This window comes from Aplidium turbinatum, chromosome 6, assembly GCF_918807975.1.
Source record: "Aplidium turbinatum chromosome 6, kaAplTurb1.1, whole genome shotgun sequence".
Lineage (NCBI taxonomy): Eukaryota > Metazoa > Chordata > Ascidiacea > Aplousobranchia > Polyclinidae > Aplidium > Aplidium turbinatum.
Window position 1 is genome coordinate 20144441 of NC_137477.1, and position 16840 is coordinate 20161280.

At 36.9% G+C, this 16840-nt stretch overlaps 1 protein-coding gene across 1 annotated transcript in view; it reads right to left on the reverse strand.

Moving 5' to 3' along the window:
* The window catches only part of LOC145772491 (SCO-spondin-like), a 40183-nt gene extending 26065 nt beyond the window's left edge, over positions 1–14118 (reverse strand). The window contains exons 1-10 of the mRNA XM_082584366.1: positions 13928–14118; positions 9201–9335; positions 8885–8956; positions 4598–4770; positions 3922–4057; positions 3516–3648; positions 2742–2911; positions 1955–2191; positions 343–586; positions 84–157 (exon numbers count right to left, since the gene is read on the reverse strand). Coding sequence (XP_082440492.1) covers positions 84–157; positions 343–586; positions 1955–2191; positions 2742–2911; positions 3516–3648; positions 3922–4057; positions 4598–4770; positions 8885–8956; positions 9201–9335; positions 13928–14069 — 1516 coding nt within the window. The 5' untranslated portion in view covers positions 14070–14118. The remainder of the gene's footprint in view (positions 1–83; positions 158–342; positions 587–1954; positions 2192–2741; positions 2912–3515; positions 3649–3921; positions 4058–4597; positions 4771–8884; positions 8957–9200; positions 9336–13927) is intronic.
* Between the last annotated feature and the right edge of the window lie 2722 nt (positions 14119–16840).

The window sequence follows — 16840 nt, forward strand, 5'->3', positions numbered from 1 at the left end:
GTTGCCGGCAATGCAAAAAAGTGGTAAGCACTAATATTATGCAGTAATTTAAAAATAAATAAATGCATTTTTCGTTCACTTGCCTTTAGGGCGGCCGCAGGCTGTCACATTGCACACAGCTTGTTCGTATCTGGATATCGGAGAGCAGCAAGACTCTCTATGAAAAGTACTCTGCTGTTGTAAATGATATGAATCGCGCTCTTTTTTGAAGTTGGGTATAATAGACCACAGAACACGAATTACTGTTCAACCGTCAAGGATGTTGTAACAATTCTCTTTTCGTAAAGCATCATGTTTTCAACTTGTAAGCAACTTACATAATAACTTTTATTGCACATGTACCTTATTCTCAAACCCAGTCCACAGCTGCGCGAGCATGATGACCATGGCCCCCACTTTCCCTGCTCACAAGGGGGCAAGACACATTCTTGGGCTTCATACTGGGAACCCTCGCAACGACCAGCATACACAGTGACGTCAGCGGCGTTTCCACAATCGCGTACCCGGTATTTGTGGCCGGTACTGCACGAAGCAGAACAATCTCCCCATTGGGTCCAACTTGACCAATGATCGGCCAACTGTCGATCTGAGAAATAAAATGAATCAAAAAGTGAATGTTTTATTCACTTAGGCTACTGAAGGGTAGTTGGGAAACCAAAAAGAATACGTGGGATCAGGCGCGAATCTAAGAGTTTTTTTCGGGGGGGGCCGGAAAATTTGAAAATCAATAAAAAAGAAAGAAAAAGCTAAACAGATATGAACAATGATACTACGACATATACGATATGCTAGAAAATAGACATTAAAACAACCATTTTCATCAATTGTGATGCCGAGGGACCAATATCAGCTGTTTATAAGCATATCAAACCATTTGATGCGGAAACATACAATTTTTCACAAAATTTCGGGGGGGGGCCCGGGCCCCCTGGGCCCCCCCCATAAATCCGCGCCTGCGTGGGATGACATTGAAGAAAAGATTCACCTGGATGAAAACATAGCAAAAGATAGAATGGTGTGGATACGTATGTGGAAACCACCTGCTAGCAGTGGCATAACTGGCTGACGATGAAGGGTTATAGAAAGTAATATCAATTAAAATATACTGCAGGTTATCTAGTTCTAAACTACAAATCTCCTAAGCAAAATAAGAGGCTGAAAACGTTTTGAAAACCTTCAATCATATTTTACTAAACATTAACTCACAAGTAACGAATTTCTCGTCTATAGATGTCAAGATATGATGAGTAATGTGAAAGTGGTGTAGTTCTTTTCACAGCCATAGATAAGGTCTGCTGAAATAACCTAACTATCCTAATATAGATAACCTAGCGAGCAAAATCCGTCAGTTTTTAGATTGATTTAACGTCTATAGACGGCTACGTGACCGAGTGGTGAGACCATCTGCGCAACGTTCAAAAGGATGTTGATTCTACAGCACTGGAGAGCATGCGGTTGTGTCTCGAACAGACACTTAACGACATGTCAGAATAACGGAGCAGCTGACTCGATGACTGCATGTCCCTTTGCTGCTTCCAGTTGCCTGTTGTGTTGCATCTGTAATCGCAGTGCACTGCACGTGACCAGTGGCCACAACGGGCGCAAACTAAAACATGATTATTTTTAGTTATCAGTGTAAAAGGGACGGATGTTGCAAGCTCGATTAGGGGGATCCCAGGAGCGTATCAGACAAAAAGCTGCAAAAGAAAATCATACTCTGGCCATCATGAAAGTTACAATACCACTGAGACTTTAATTTGGTATGAACAATAGTGTTACAATTGGATCCTTTTATCTATGCTTTCCTTTTCCACAAACACCCCACCTAATTACGCATCTGACATACCTGCATTCTCAACAAGATGAATATCTAATCAAATATCTAATATCTAACAAACATCTAATCGGTATTTGAAAAAAAGTTTTGCAGGTACAATGGAGAATTACTATTTACCAAGCACAGTTGTGTTAAGGGAGCATAGATACAGTCTGTTGACTTCATTGAAGTCCTCGTGAGTCATTGCTTCACGTTGAGCTTTGATGGCCTTGTTTGTCGTTTTGTTGAGCACCGTTGGATTGGAGTTGGAAGAAAACGCGTAGCCGTCATAATGCAAAATTGAATTACCATCATAGGGGGAGCCGAAGTTTCGAGAGCTGTCACGACCCCGAGCTTTCAAATTATGTCGAAAAGCTGAAAAGTTGAATTCCCGATTATTGCTAACAAAATGTTCTCCTTGTGATATTACTATCACGCTATGTTTGCATTAACTTTCCGATAATAAATTGATAAAATGATTTCCTATGTCTATGTTGAAAGGACGCGGCCTTGCCATGAGAAGACACTCAAGAACTATCCAAACATCGCATGAACACTAATTTCTTGCTCTTTCTTAAATCGTTTTTCTCTATTACGTTAGATTTGACGTTTTTCACCAATCTAGTCTTCGTAAATCAATATGACGGTTTCCCTGAGGGTACCATACCACATTTGAACAGCCTTTGATAAAATTAAGTTAAAGAATAAAAAATATCCCATTTCCTTCTCCACTAATACAGTAGGCCTACAACGCTTATAACTGCACCCATGTAAGACGAATCTGAAATGACTGGGCTCAGGCATCGCTGTCTCTGTATTTACAATCCAAATCCTAAAATTGTGAAAAGTTAACCTCGCGTCGTCAACTCAACAAAATAGCTCAAACAAACCAAGTCTATTTTAACTCCCATACAATATAACCCACCGGGACTGACGTTGTCCAAATCAATGGTTACGTGGTGATCTCTATCTGGCCTGCTTTGTTCATGCCAGAAGGCAATCGCATGCAAAAGCTCATGCTGTATGGTTCCTGAATATTCGCACTTCTCACCAACAGTTAAAGTTTGCCGACCTCCTAATCGGCCGACGAATGAGCTGAAAGTGACAAAATTTCAAGGAATTATAAACAGAAAGAGGTGCAAATGTGAACTGTGCTTAAGAATTGCATTGTAAAGATGTCTGAAAAACAAAAGCATGCATGTGTACTGTCTAGCCTAGTGTATACAAATCAATACGTAAAACGATCAAGGTTCTCATTATACTAAGACTTCGGCATTAAAGAGAGTACGGTTGCTAGTTCCTTTCTAGGGTTGCCAGTTGCCTTTCCTTGAGCAACTACGCCTACCCAATTTATTACACCCTGAGTAGAGGTGAGCGGTGTTCTTCTATAACTAACTTAAGTCGAGAGTCGAACCAGGATTGCATGATTGGAAAGCGAGCGCCTTATCTGCTGTGCCATCCTACCACATCACTTAAACTTGACTACAAGCTAATCTATCCAACAATTACATCAATCTCACATGCGTGTGCACCTCTCCACCAATGACGAAGCCTATTACTTGCATGAGGGTCGGTGTAAAAGCAAGTACAAGCAGGCATTTCTATGTTTCCCTCTGAATCAACACTCATAAAATACGTAGCCTATTTCAGATAAATCTCAGAAGTGACTAGTCTTTGCAGTGGTTGACAAATAAATTACCTACATCCCGATTTTCCGGTGATAAACTCCACAAAGTCAGTCTGTCTTAGCCTAGGGATAAAATCTACACAAGTCTTTCGAGAGAGTTGATTTATTGCTTCGTTGATAACTTTGATTGCGCTGTCACGTTGATCTGAAATAATTGCAAAAAGTCTTTCAATCTTTCCATCAACGCAAACTATCGGAAAAAACTGAAATTTCTGCATTAACTCTACATGCGGTGGCGACTCACTCCAAAAAGTCTGCAAAAAAAAAAACATGAAACCAGCGGCGGTTGTAACTAATCGTCATGTGATATCATAAGCTGTGAAAACAGCTGCAAGGAAAAAGCTAACCTCCTCTACTAGCAGGGAACAGAGTGATGATTGGGTTTCCTGTCAGTAGGCTTCAACATATCGATACTTACAAATTTCGTATGAAAAAGCATAAGGCACTCTTGGTCGTCCGTTAACTATTTCCTCATCCCATATTTTCTGGTGGATCGACACAGAACTGTACTTGTTTGTGATATGAAAAGTGTTATCTTCGTCTGTCAGATATGTCTAAAGTAAACATCAAATAGAAATTCTTCAATATCTCCTTGCCACACTTTCTTTATTTAGCATCAAATAGAAACTTAAGATGAACTTGTTTATTCTGTTCTGCCTCGCAAAACCGCACGCAATTATCTAAGGCTAAGTGTATTGATCAAACGCAACCTCATGCCTCCATGATGATTAGAAAACTTAACATTTTCCTTCAACTTTCCACGTAACCTCTGAAGACATCCTTTGCCTAATTCCATTGCTTCAATGTTAATACACAAATACACAAAATATAACACAAAATACACAAATACACAAAATATACAACATCGCTTTACAACTAAAGTGTATGAATCTGCATTAGTTAAATCATTAGTTACAGCTTTTCACTGTTGATATAATTAATTAATATACAATTAACAGTTAACACTTTAAATACGGTATTATACAGTTTTAAAAAAAGCTAAAAAAGATAACGATAACGTTGCAACTAGTGCTAGAAACGATGTCATCACTTGGCAGTGAGCAAAAACAGCTTGATAAAACATGAAAACTAACCAGTAAAATAGATTGAATATTATTTGGATTGAATTTGATGTCAGATTCAAAGATTCCTTCTGTTGCACACTCACAACTGATAGGGCAAGTGTACTCATTTTGTTTAAAACCAAGCAGACACACTTGTGAGCAAGTTGATGTATCAAAAGTACATTCTTCACCATCAGTTGCCCCTGAATAACAATAGTTCTTAAAGTTAAAGAACGCATCAAACGGATTCCGAACTAGTTTTCGTCTCTCAAGAAAACAAATTATTGTAATAAGCTCCAGGTTTTTAGTAGCCTACTGAACATGTTGAAATTTTCATGCTTGATACTACTTGTCAGTTGTTTTTAAAAAAAGCAAACAAAAAAAGATCATTGAAAAATAAACTACTAATTATCATCACATGTAAAATTGTTGATAGTTCAAACTGACACCAGTACAACTTACGTGTAACTAACATTAATAGACAGCATACAGTAGCTTTGCTTTGACTTTTTGGGTGTCATCAGCACAGTGATGACCCGAAATTAAAAACATGTCATTAAACAAAAAATGAAGATCGCATTCAGTCTCCAGCCATCATGGTATTTATAAATTTATAATTCATTGCAACTAAATGTGCATAATTTAATAGTCGATACACAATGTTTTTAATCATTTTGAGGAGATGTTGCCCCAAGGACTTGGGTGGGTCAATGGTCTACCCTTCTTTTTCTTAAAACAAAAGTCTGAAACAAAAAGAATGTTGTGAAATCGAGATTAAACTTTTGCTTTTGGAAATGTTCTTTGCTGGAACTTGTGATTTTTTTTGTATTTTTGCAAAGGAAAGTATCGTTTACACTTACAGGGAAGAAAAGTTAATTTTTATTTTTTTTCCTTAAGTTTTTTCATCAGTTGGTTTCTCTTTTCAAAACTGTTTTGTTTTTTTGTCCATTGATGGTATATTCATAATCAACACAAATTACATCAAGTTGAACGTTTGTATTTCGTCCATCATTGAACTAGGCCATGGAATCCAAGAAGTGTAATACATTGGACCAATGGGTAACCAGTTAACGACTCAACAACGTCTTCCGTTTTGTATTCAGATTAAAGATGTTAGCAATTGAAACAAATAACAGGGCTTTAGTTCCGAAAATCTCAATAATACTATCAAAATATTTTGGAACAAATTATTTCTGTTTAAAAAGAGGCGAAGAAGTATGGTATGCCGCGAACAATGTTGGCTCGTAATGTTCACAAATTTAAGAACTGGTATCCCATTGTATTATGTTGTTGTGATGTTAGTACATTGTTTAACGGCTACCTAGAGATAGCCTACGGCCTGATTTGCCACATTCTGCAGAATACCGTATGTCAGATTTTAGTGACTGTCTGTATGAATTTTTCTTATTTTAATGTCTTGGTTACTGTGTTCCCTAGGTAACACAATGGGTTTTAACATCATTCTAAGACGTTGAAAAACAAAAACAATTTGATTCCCAAAATTTCAGTTAGACTGTTAATCGCTTTTTAACAGTATGATTGATCGTTTTTCGACTTACTTTTTTTCATTTTCTACTGCTTCCCCAAGGTGACAAAACGCTTTTACACCATTACGAATCAGCAAAAAGTAAAAACATCTTAGAAAGTTTTAGTAAAACACTAGTAGTAGGGTAATTAAAATCTGACAAATCATTTAACAAAATTTCCAGTTGGCCATGATTATTTCATTCATTAAATGTTTAAAATGAGCTTATATTGCATCAGAATATTGCTATGTAACAATTGGCCCATTGATCCAATAGCAGTGACCCATTGGTGCTTTATGGGGTTGGACCAGCGGGTCACTTTTTGCATTAATTTAATAGTTAGTTTTCGTCACTTTGTAGTGAGATTACAAAAAAATTAGTAGACTATACCAAGATACGTGATCTACTTTTGTGCCAGAAAAAAAGGATTCATGAGCTTTGTGTGGAGAGAAAATTACAATTATTGTATGTGAAAAATGGCTCATTGGTGCAACATCTCTCCCACAAGGATTGATCTGTTGTCATTTTTAGATGAATGCCCGGTAGTTGGAAGCATATCAACAGGTGTTAAGCAAAGACATTGCCAGATGCTTGCAACAAATGTCAAACCAGCATTCATTTGAGTGCCATACAGGCATACAGGTTCTCATTACCTGGCCACACAATCAAACGTGATTGATATCAACATAGGCGTCGAAATAGGGTGGGCCGGGTGGGCGACGCCCACCCTGCCGTGAAACGAGGGTGGGCAAAATATGTTTCGCCCACCCTGTTTTCATGACACGTATGAAGTGTTCGTTACAATTATTTCCGTTTTTCTTAAACGCTGGACTATCAAACCAACTGCAGCGCAACTTCTTGTTTTAGGCTATGTCTCTCGCTAGGTATCCGACAGAACAAAGCAATTTCGCAACAACGCTGCGTAAAAAAATGCGGTCCTCACTGCATTGTTGTTGCTACGGCAACTGCCACAGCTGGCAATTCCTGGTGAGAGAAAGCCACGTTTGATTTTTTCTCCGAATTTGCGTCGGCAATTTGATTTTTTCTCGGAATGGTCTCACTTTCGTTACGTCACAATGAAACTTCAGTTCCCGGTCAGCGTAAGGGAATGTGAATAAGACATCGTAATGAACATGACAATAAAATAACCGATACAAACTAAAGACGTATATACTAAAACAATCGCTTTTGCTGATCAAAATCCGGCTAATCCGAAGGCGCCACTTTAAAGATAACAGGTCACGAGTCACGCGCTTTTTCGGTCGCAACGGAAAACATAAAAGAAGTTTGTTTAGTTTAGCAGCGCTCATAAGATCGCAAGATGCAAGAAAGAAAACATCAAACCTATTAAAGCTTAATTGCTGCAGCGACGCTAAACGCAATCTTTGTGAGAAAGACTAACCACACTTTTCGAAATTAGCGTCGGCAATTGCCGAGGTGATTGTAAGGACCACAAGATTACAAGAAAAAACTAATTTTCTTAAGACTACACCAGACTAGGAGGTTGATTCAATCTTACTATTGCTGGATGTTTTATTTGGGTTACTTCCTACTTCGCCGGCGCTTAGACACGTGCCCAGCTGGGAGATTCTATTATAAAAATATCACCCTATTTGCATTGATTTAACTCCAGTAGACGTCAAATTATTGTAAGCATCTACTCCTTGTTGCGCCTCGCTTTCCGTTATCTCGTCCAGCTGATACAGCATCTGATGATACCGATTTTGACTAGTTCATCAAACAGACTTTGTGTTGCTCGCAGTGTCCCAATTGTGCCGAAATTATGTAGGCTGATAAATCACTGCAAAACTCCTAAAATTATGTTGACAAAATGACAATATTTTTCGAAATACTGGTGTTGCCAAACGCTTTTTGGATTTCCAGTACAAGTGCCAAAATCTATTCCGTTATTTGAATGGTAAAAACAGCACAAAAGTAACTCAAACTCTCACAAAATATAGAAAAAGACTCTATTTATCAACTAATACTCAAACTATCAACTTATACTCGCGATTTTGGCTACTAACAGATCGGCCTTCAGTCAAATTTTAAGCTGCACGTTGCCATGGCCTGTGTATAAAGGTCGCCATGGCTTACATAAATCGAGGCGATCTTCTCGCAGGGAGCTATTAATATGTTACTTGTACCTGGTTGAGCAATTAACGTTATTTTATGATAATTCAACGTCGCTACATGTCGAATTAGTGTAAAACAAACGTAAATTTCTTATTGGGCATTGTTGTTACGCAATATAACCCGCCGGAAAAATTATATCGATTTGTGCTGACTCAAATGTTGAATCAACCCAAAAGTAACTTACTTTCCCCTCCCCGTTAGTTTTTTAACGTGAATTACCGTGATAGCGTGCGCATCTTGTTGCTCGCTTTCTCGCTACTTTTGGTATTATTACATCACAACAAATCAAACAATGCGTTCGTAATAGACTACTCTAGTATATATTTCGCTTCTCATTTTACATGTTTTAGTACCTACAATCTTTTCCTACTAAATATTTACAGTAATTGCCGAGGCAATTTCAAATTTTGCCGTTTGGCCTCGGCAACGTTTTTGCCGAAGTAAAAATATGCTTATTTCGAAGACTGAACCATTGCGAATTTGCAAACATACACATTCAATGAAATCTGTTTGAAAATTCTCGCCCACCCAGAATTCCTCTCTTCTAAGAAAAAATCGACGCCTATGGATATCAACACTTTCATAATAGAAGGCTACGACTAAAAACCTAATTAAAATGTGCGTAGCATAATATGTCAAGATAAACTGAACCTACTTTGACATTCGACAACTTGTTGTTCTGTTGGAGTCCCAGAAAAGTTGCAAGGGGTGTTGCAGTAACGAAATACTAAAATAACATATACAGTGAAGTGAGTTGAAAAGCATGTGAACATATTGGTTGCTAGCTCACAACCTGACAATAAGTAGGATATCAAATTTATTAAGTTTATACTTTCAGTGAAAATAGTAGTTGGCTCAAATCTTAGTATCTGATACGCACAACTCAATTATTCTAGAACCACTAGGCTTATTAGCCTACTGCATGGTTTTCCATTCTTTCTTCTCCTTATTGCAAAGGTTGGATTACTTACCCAAAATAAGGCCGAGAATAACACCAACTATAGCTATTGGAGTAACTATAGCAAGCATGAGATTTTCTGCTTTGCGACGACGAGTATAAACTGAATATTTTCGATTTTTTGCTCGCCGAGAAAACTCCAAAGAATCTGCAAAGCAAAACCTTATAATCTTTCAATCTTACTACAAGGCCTATGGAATTAGATTTGAAATCAGTTAATATCACTAAAACAAAGCTGATTTTCGAAAATTGTATTATGGCAACATAAGTGGTTAACTACAATAATTAAATACAATAAACATACAATAATTAAATACAATAAATGTAACTACAATAAACTACAATGTTTATATATATTGCACAGTACATTTTTAAAATAAACAAATTCCACTTAAATTGTAAATGCTTTAAATTTCCAAAAAAATATAGTCTATATCAGGGGTCACCAACTGGCGGCCCGCGAGCCGCATGCGGCCCGCCACGCTGTTATGTGTGGCCCGCGGAAGGTATCAGCGCACTAGTATAACCAAAAATACTTTTCTTAAGGAGTTAAACAGCATGAAGGCAAAAAATACTTTCCGGGAAGCATATTTTCGCTTTGCATACCATTTTACCGCCCGACCAATTAGATTGTAGTTCCAGGTAGGTGTTGTTTAAAGTCATTTTAATGCGCTGTCCAACCCCACTATCCCAGTGGTTGATTAAAATGTCTGTTTTGAATTTCGAAAATGTCTGTGAGCATAGGGTTGCTTATTTTAAGTTTGTAAATGTCCTGTAAACACTAGTGTTCGTTTCATCGTTATTGGGTTTCACGAGCAGTGTTAATTTATGTAAGTTTTTGTTGGAAAAATAGGTCAATGTGCCAACTTAATTTATAATAAATTGGAAAAATATTATATATAACTTTAAAGACTTTTTCTGGTATTATGAAAATATTTAGCTTAGTAATGCAAAATGTTGTTAATCAACAATTCTTGCCATGCTGATAAGCACCGCAAGTCACATTTGTTTATTAATCAAGGAAAGACGGTTTTATAGACTCTCACAAAAAGGATGAAAAACCAACTCATTGCTTTTTTAGAGGGAACACTGTTCATGAGTTACGATAGAAACGTTTTTTCGATGATTTCCACAAGCGTTTGTTTCATGGTGCCTGGTTTCTTTCTCTCTGTTATTGGAGCCTATTTTTCGCTGATATGTTTGCAGGTCACTTTTGTTGTCTGTATTGCGATGTGTCAAACATTTCCATGTTTACTGAAACTTTTAATGGCAAGATATCTTTTGTGAAGCAAAGTGACAACACCACGCTTGCTTGGCGATGAATATTCTGAAGAATCCGCTAGCCTTGCTATAAGTGCGCAAAACAAGTGGCCTCGTTTATTAGACATTGTTAAAGAAGTCAAAAGTGTTGTTCGACTGGTAGTAGCGTTGTTCAACTAATTTTGTTGCTGTGGTGTTCTAAGATTTAAGAACATGTAATGCTGGATACTGGGTACGAAATGCGTTCTTTTCTAGCATAAGAGTCAACCTACCCAAAATTTTATTAGTGCGGCCCGCCACAGCTCTCCTAAGTGCCAAAGTGGCCTACATGCAAGAAAGGTTGGTGACCGCTGGTTAGACCTCCCCCCCCAATCCCCGGACTTTTTTTTGTTTTCATCTATATTGTGACTTTTCTGCATGGGTTTTCAATGCTGATTTCAAAAATGTGCATAAAAATTTTTTTCGATCAACGTCTGGGAAGTTATTCGCTGTTGCTTAGCAACAACTTTTCATAAAAATTACAAAAATCTCCTTTAAAACCCCTTTACTTTTAACCTAGTATCCTGATATTTAGATTATCTGAAAGCATTTCTTCTGCTGAAAAAAAAAAAAAAAAAAATTATTAAAATTGGACAATCGGTACCAGAGTTATGACCGTTTAAGTACCCAGATTATGCAGTCACGCATGACTGGTTTTTGTTAATTTATTGCCAAATAATACTAGAAAAATGGTGAAAGTTGCTGTCAAGGGTTTTTTGGGGGTAAGGAGTTCAAAAAATATATTAAAAAGTGTCTCAGAGCAACAGAAAAAAAGTTATTAAAAATTGATACGAACAGTCATGCATGAATGATTTTGTCGCAGTCGCTTCATTCCTACAACGAGATGTATTCCTTAGGCACCACAAACGTTAAATACCTGGAGTCATTATACAGTATAACGTGGAACCGATCATCTCAATGTAGCTAATATCTGGGTACCCATTGCACTTGATGTTAGAATACACGCTTCATTGCTCGGAAAGAGCTCTGATCAAGTGCAAGATGGTCACAGTCTGCCACAATTTCAATAGCATCTCTCACCCAGAATAATGTAGTCTATGTATCTAAATCATGTGGCAAAAAATGGATTAAGTCAGCTGAACTTAACGATAACCTTCTGTAATGCATTTCAGGTTTCACTATTGATCAGTTAGCATTTTCTACTTGTATCTTGTATGATTATATAACGTATTGTATACACTTCTACTGTCTAATATTCCGTGTGTATTCATGTATCCATCATGGAGCTGAGGAAGAGTAAAATAAACAATGGTGGTTTGCTTGGTAATTTGCAGCCTTTAAAACATTTTAGGAAGGACAACTTAGACCAACTACTGGAGATGTTCTTCAGAAATACATATATCATCTTCAATTAAATCCTCGTAACCACCAGAGTGGGAAGCTCGCAGCTTGGGATACAGCAGTATGTCCAGCAAAAGTATGGCAGCCTGCTTGCATTCCACTGATGACAATCCAAAACAAAATTATTCGTTTGGTTGATGAATACAAGAAATACAAACAGGACAAAAAGGAATCTGCTGCCTTAATTAAATTTCGAGAAACACTGACAACAAGATTTATGATATCTGCCAAGAATGTCGAAAATCTTATTAACAAAAACAAAACATTGCTACCAGAAGATAAGGCAGAAGGTATACAGTTTCTTAAATTACTTGAAACAAACCAACCAGCATCTCTTGGACCCCTTGATAGAAAGAGGTTGAAACGCTTCAAGAATTATGCATTGTTGAAGAATCGAATAAAGGTAATAAAGTATGACGATGTTTATTCCCAGTATGCTTAACAGCCTAATGATTTTTAAAGTAACATACCTATTAATTTTTGATACGGATGCATAAACAAGACATTTTTTACAGATAAATGCAGATTCTCAGTGCAGATTCGACTTAATTTATTGGAAAGATGACGAGGAGAGGAAATTAAGTCCTGAGGTAGATGGCTGAGAATCTGCATTGAAACTGTAAGAAACTGTATATCTTCTGCCTTATTTTCTGGTAGCAATGTTTTGTTTTTGTTAATAAGATTTTCGACATTCTTAGCAGATATCATAAATCTTGTTGTCAGTGTTTCTCGAAATTTAATTAAGGCAGCAGATTCCTTTTTGTCATGTTTGTATTTCTTGTATAATATCAACCAAACGAATAATTTTGTTTTGGATACCGGTATTTTGTTTTGTCATCAGTGGAATGCAAGCAGGCTGCCATACTTTTGCTGGACATACTGCTGTATCCCAAGCTGCGAGCTTCCCACTCTGGTGGTTACGAGGATTTAATTGAAGATGATATATGTATTTCTGAAGAACATCTCCAGTAGTTGGTCAAAATTGTCCTTAAAATGTTTTAAAGGCTGCAAATTACCAAGCAAACCACCATTGTTTATTTTACTCTTCCTCAGCTCCATGATGGATACATGAATACACACGGAATATTAGACAGCAAAAGTGTATACAATACGTTATATAATCATACAAGATACAAGTAGAAAATGCTAACTGATCAATAGTGAAACCTGAAATGCATTACAGAAGGTTATCGTTAAGTTCAGCTGACTTAATCCATTTTTTGCCACATGATTTAGATACATAGACTACATTATGCTGGGTAAGAGATGCTATTGAAATTGTGGCGGACTGTGACCATCTTGCACTTGATCAGAGCTCTTTCCGAGCAATGAAGCGTGTATTCTAACATCAAGTGCAATGGGTACCCAGATATTAGCTACATTGAGATGATCGGTTCCACGTTATACTGTATATGACTCCAGGCATTTAACGTTTGTAGTGCCTAAGGAATACATCTCGTTGTAGGAATGAAGCGACTGCGACAAAATCATTCATGCATGACTGTTCGTATCAATTTTTAATAACTTTTTTTCTGTTGCTCTGAGACACTTTTTAATATATTTTTTGAACTCCTTACCCCCAAAAAACCCTTGACAGCAACTTTCACCATTTTTCTAGTATTATTTGGCAATAAATTAACAAAAACCAGTCATGCGTGACTGCATAATCTGGGTACTTAAACGGTCATAACTCTGGTACCGATTGTCCAATTTTAATAATTTTTTTTTTTTTTTTTTTCAGCAGAAGAAATGCTTTCAGATAATCTAAATATCAGGATACTAGGTTAAAAGTAAAGGGGTTTTAAAGGAGATTTTTGTAATTTTTATGAAAAGTTGTTGCTAAGCAACAGCAAATAACTTCCCAGACGTTGATCGAAAAATTTTTTATGCATATTTTTGAAATCAGCATTGAAAACCCATGCAGAAAAGTCACAATATAGATGAAAACAAAAAAAGTCCGGGGATTAGGGAGGTCTACCGCTGGTCTATAACTCTATATTAATTAAGTTACTTAAAGTTTACAGTTAAAATTATCTCAATTTTTTGTCTGCAACAACCAATTCAATACAATAATCTTACTGATACTTGTTGCAGAGATATTCTCTCCCTGAATTTTAATGTTCCTGGCACTACTTGGCATTGGTGTTCCACTTACAACTACTTTTGGCTTAGGAAACCCAGTCCCTTCCCTAGTTTCTCTCTGATGAGTATCACTTTGCATTTTGACTGATCAGAAAGAAACACACTCTTGAAAACTGTTTTAGGTCATCTACAACAAATCATAGAATTATTTTGAAATTTTGACGTTGCAAACTAGGCCTAACCTAAACCATAAAAATAGAAAATCATTAGTCTGGGCAGACATATAAAAACAGCATCTATTAAAATGTAGCTTCAGCCATGATATCCCAATTGCATAACTGTACCTTTAAAAGTGTCAATACCATAAGTTTTATGCTGCCTGAAACACCATTTCTTTCATTTTTACTGTTGTCAATGGAATTGGCTTAGTTATCTTTCCGATTCGCTGGAAATTTAGCAGTTTGCATAAAACCTACAGTAGGCTAACGTACCAGTTCGTTTTTTATATCAATAAAAACTGATAAACAATATTAGCTTTCTGTCCATCATATAGAAATGTGTTAAAACAAACTGCAAAATTATCATTATCATTGTTTAATGACAAAAATAACTATTTAGCACAACTCACAGTTATATTTTAATAAATTAGGTACGGTACAGTAATTTTATGAGACTTTTCTCATCTCATTTGAAGTATGGTAATGACAAAAATATCTATTTAGCACAACTTACAGCACATTTTTAGCCTACTGTTATATTTTAATAATTAGGCAATTTAATGAGACTTTTCTGATTTCATTTGAGTATGAGATTGGTACATTCTAAACTTGCTAAAAAATGTACCGTATTATTTTAGCTTCAATCTCAAACATATTATTGGAGTTTTATTACGGTACCTTTTTGCAGACCACTGCTGTCTTTACTGCATGTAAATTGAACTGAATCATTGTGGAATACAAAGCTATCCCAATGCAGTAGGTTTACGCGAAGAAGGGGCGTTCTTCCCGGCTATCAGCACAAGGCTGATCACTCACTAGTACAGCAAGCAGCAGTGGCGATTCGCTAACCATAACGGTGTAGCAGTAGGTTTATTTTTGTATTTCAACAAAAAATTCATTAATACCATTCATTTAATACCAGTGACATAGATAGAAAATTTTTTTAGGGTGGCAAAAACAACGGTTGGGGGGATACGTCTTTCAACATGAATTATAATCCGATAGTATTAAAACGTTCTAACAGTATCAAAATATATTTTTGGGGAGTGATTGTCCGGCATGGCAATTTATTCAACATGAAACAAATCAACTAGCCAAAGCAGCACACTGCTAAATTCAAAGCTTCCAGCGAATCGAAAAGAACCAAAGCTTCAAGCGAATCAAAAGATAGCCAAGCCAATGCCGTTGAAAGCCGTGAAACTCGCAAGGAAACGTCTCGCAAGGTAAGGAAACCTAAGATGACTTTGGTAGGAAGCAGACGCCAACACAACAGCGTTGCCATGCAAAAAAATCTCTACATGTTTCTAGGCAAACTTTGGCACTAATTAGTCAATGTCTGCATAACAAAACGCGCACTGTAGCTTGATAAGTTACAATTAAACCTGCTTAATCGGCTACATTTCATTGTACCATCTATTTAACGCTCAATTATTTTTTCAGTTATCGTTTATCGTTATCGCCAAAGGCAATATTTGATTATCGCCGATAATTAATAGCCGATAAATTTTATTTCGGATCAACACACAAGTGGAAAGACCATGAAAAGTAATATTTTTACTAGCCACCTAGTTAATGAAACTAAAATTAAAACCAGTTTTTCTGCAGTGCCTGAAGTGTGTGTGCACAGGTCGTTATCAGGGGAGGGGGCCCAGGGATGGAGGAACCACGTGGGCCTCGTGGGCATGGGCCCACCTACTTTATTTTCTGGGTGGGCCTGGCCCACCCACTTTTGAAAGCCGAATTTCTTTGAAAAGGTAGCGAAAACGGCAAATCAGAGAGGGAATTCCAAAAAAAGATCTTCACTCATTTGATACACAATAGTTTGATTATAGCCATATCCATAGCCATATCCATAGCCATATCCATAAGTTATAGCCTATCTATTTTGTGAGTCGTGCAAGACCTGGTGCGTTGCGCTTGAAATGGCTTTGCCCGTGGTAGGATTTCTTTGTGGGGTTTTCTTTGCCTGCCTTGCTCTTTGCTATGAGCTAAACGCATCAAGACGTGTTCCCCTTACGACCATCAGCACTCTTGATAACGCACCATGGCCGATCTTCATAGCAACTGTCCATACAAATCTTCAATATATCAGCTAAAGTTATGTAGGCTAATAAAGTTATAGCCTATATATGTTTATTTGTTTTGTAACATTTTTTATTTTTTTATTTTCCCTTTATATCTTAAATTTTTCTGAAGGTGTTGCGACCGTGCCAAATTTTTTTCAACTCAATAACTTACTTCGATCACAAGCACGTTTTAACGTTCGCGTTTTGTCGCTTCTACCTTTTTCTTGACCTTTGCTATGTTGATGTGTATTGTTTTGATATGATGGTCAGAAATAAAAAAACAACTGAACTGAACTGAACTGATTATCTTTGAGTTTGATAGCTCAATGATGAAATCCAATCTTCAAACTTTTCTGTTGAGTCCATTTTTATTGATGTGCAGCACGTGTGGGTGTAGTTCCGTGTGACTGGTGGTGCAATCTATCATTCAATATAATTATTCTCTATGTTCTTTATGGTTAGAACGGTGATATCATTAGCCTACATATGCATGTACTGTATAATGCTGCATATTATTACTCCCAGGTGGTATTATAATTATGTGTGTATTGTTGCCTTTCTATTTGTGTGTACATTGCGGCATCGCCTCATTTTGTACAGCGCTATAGAGCAATTTAACAATTTTG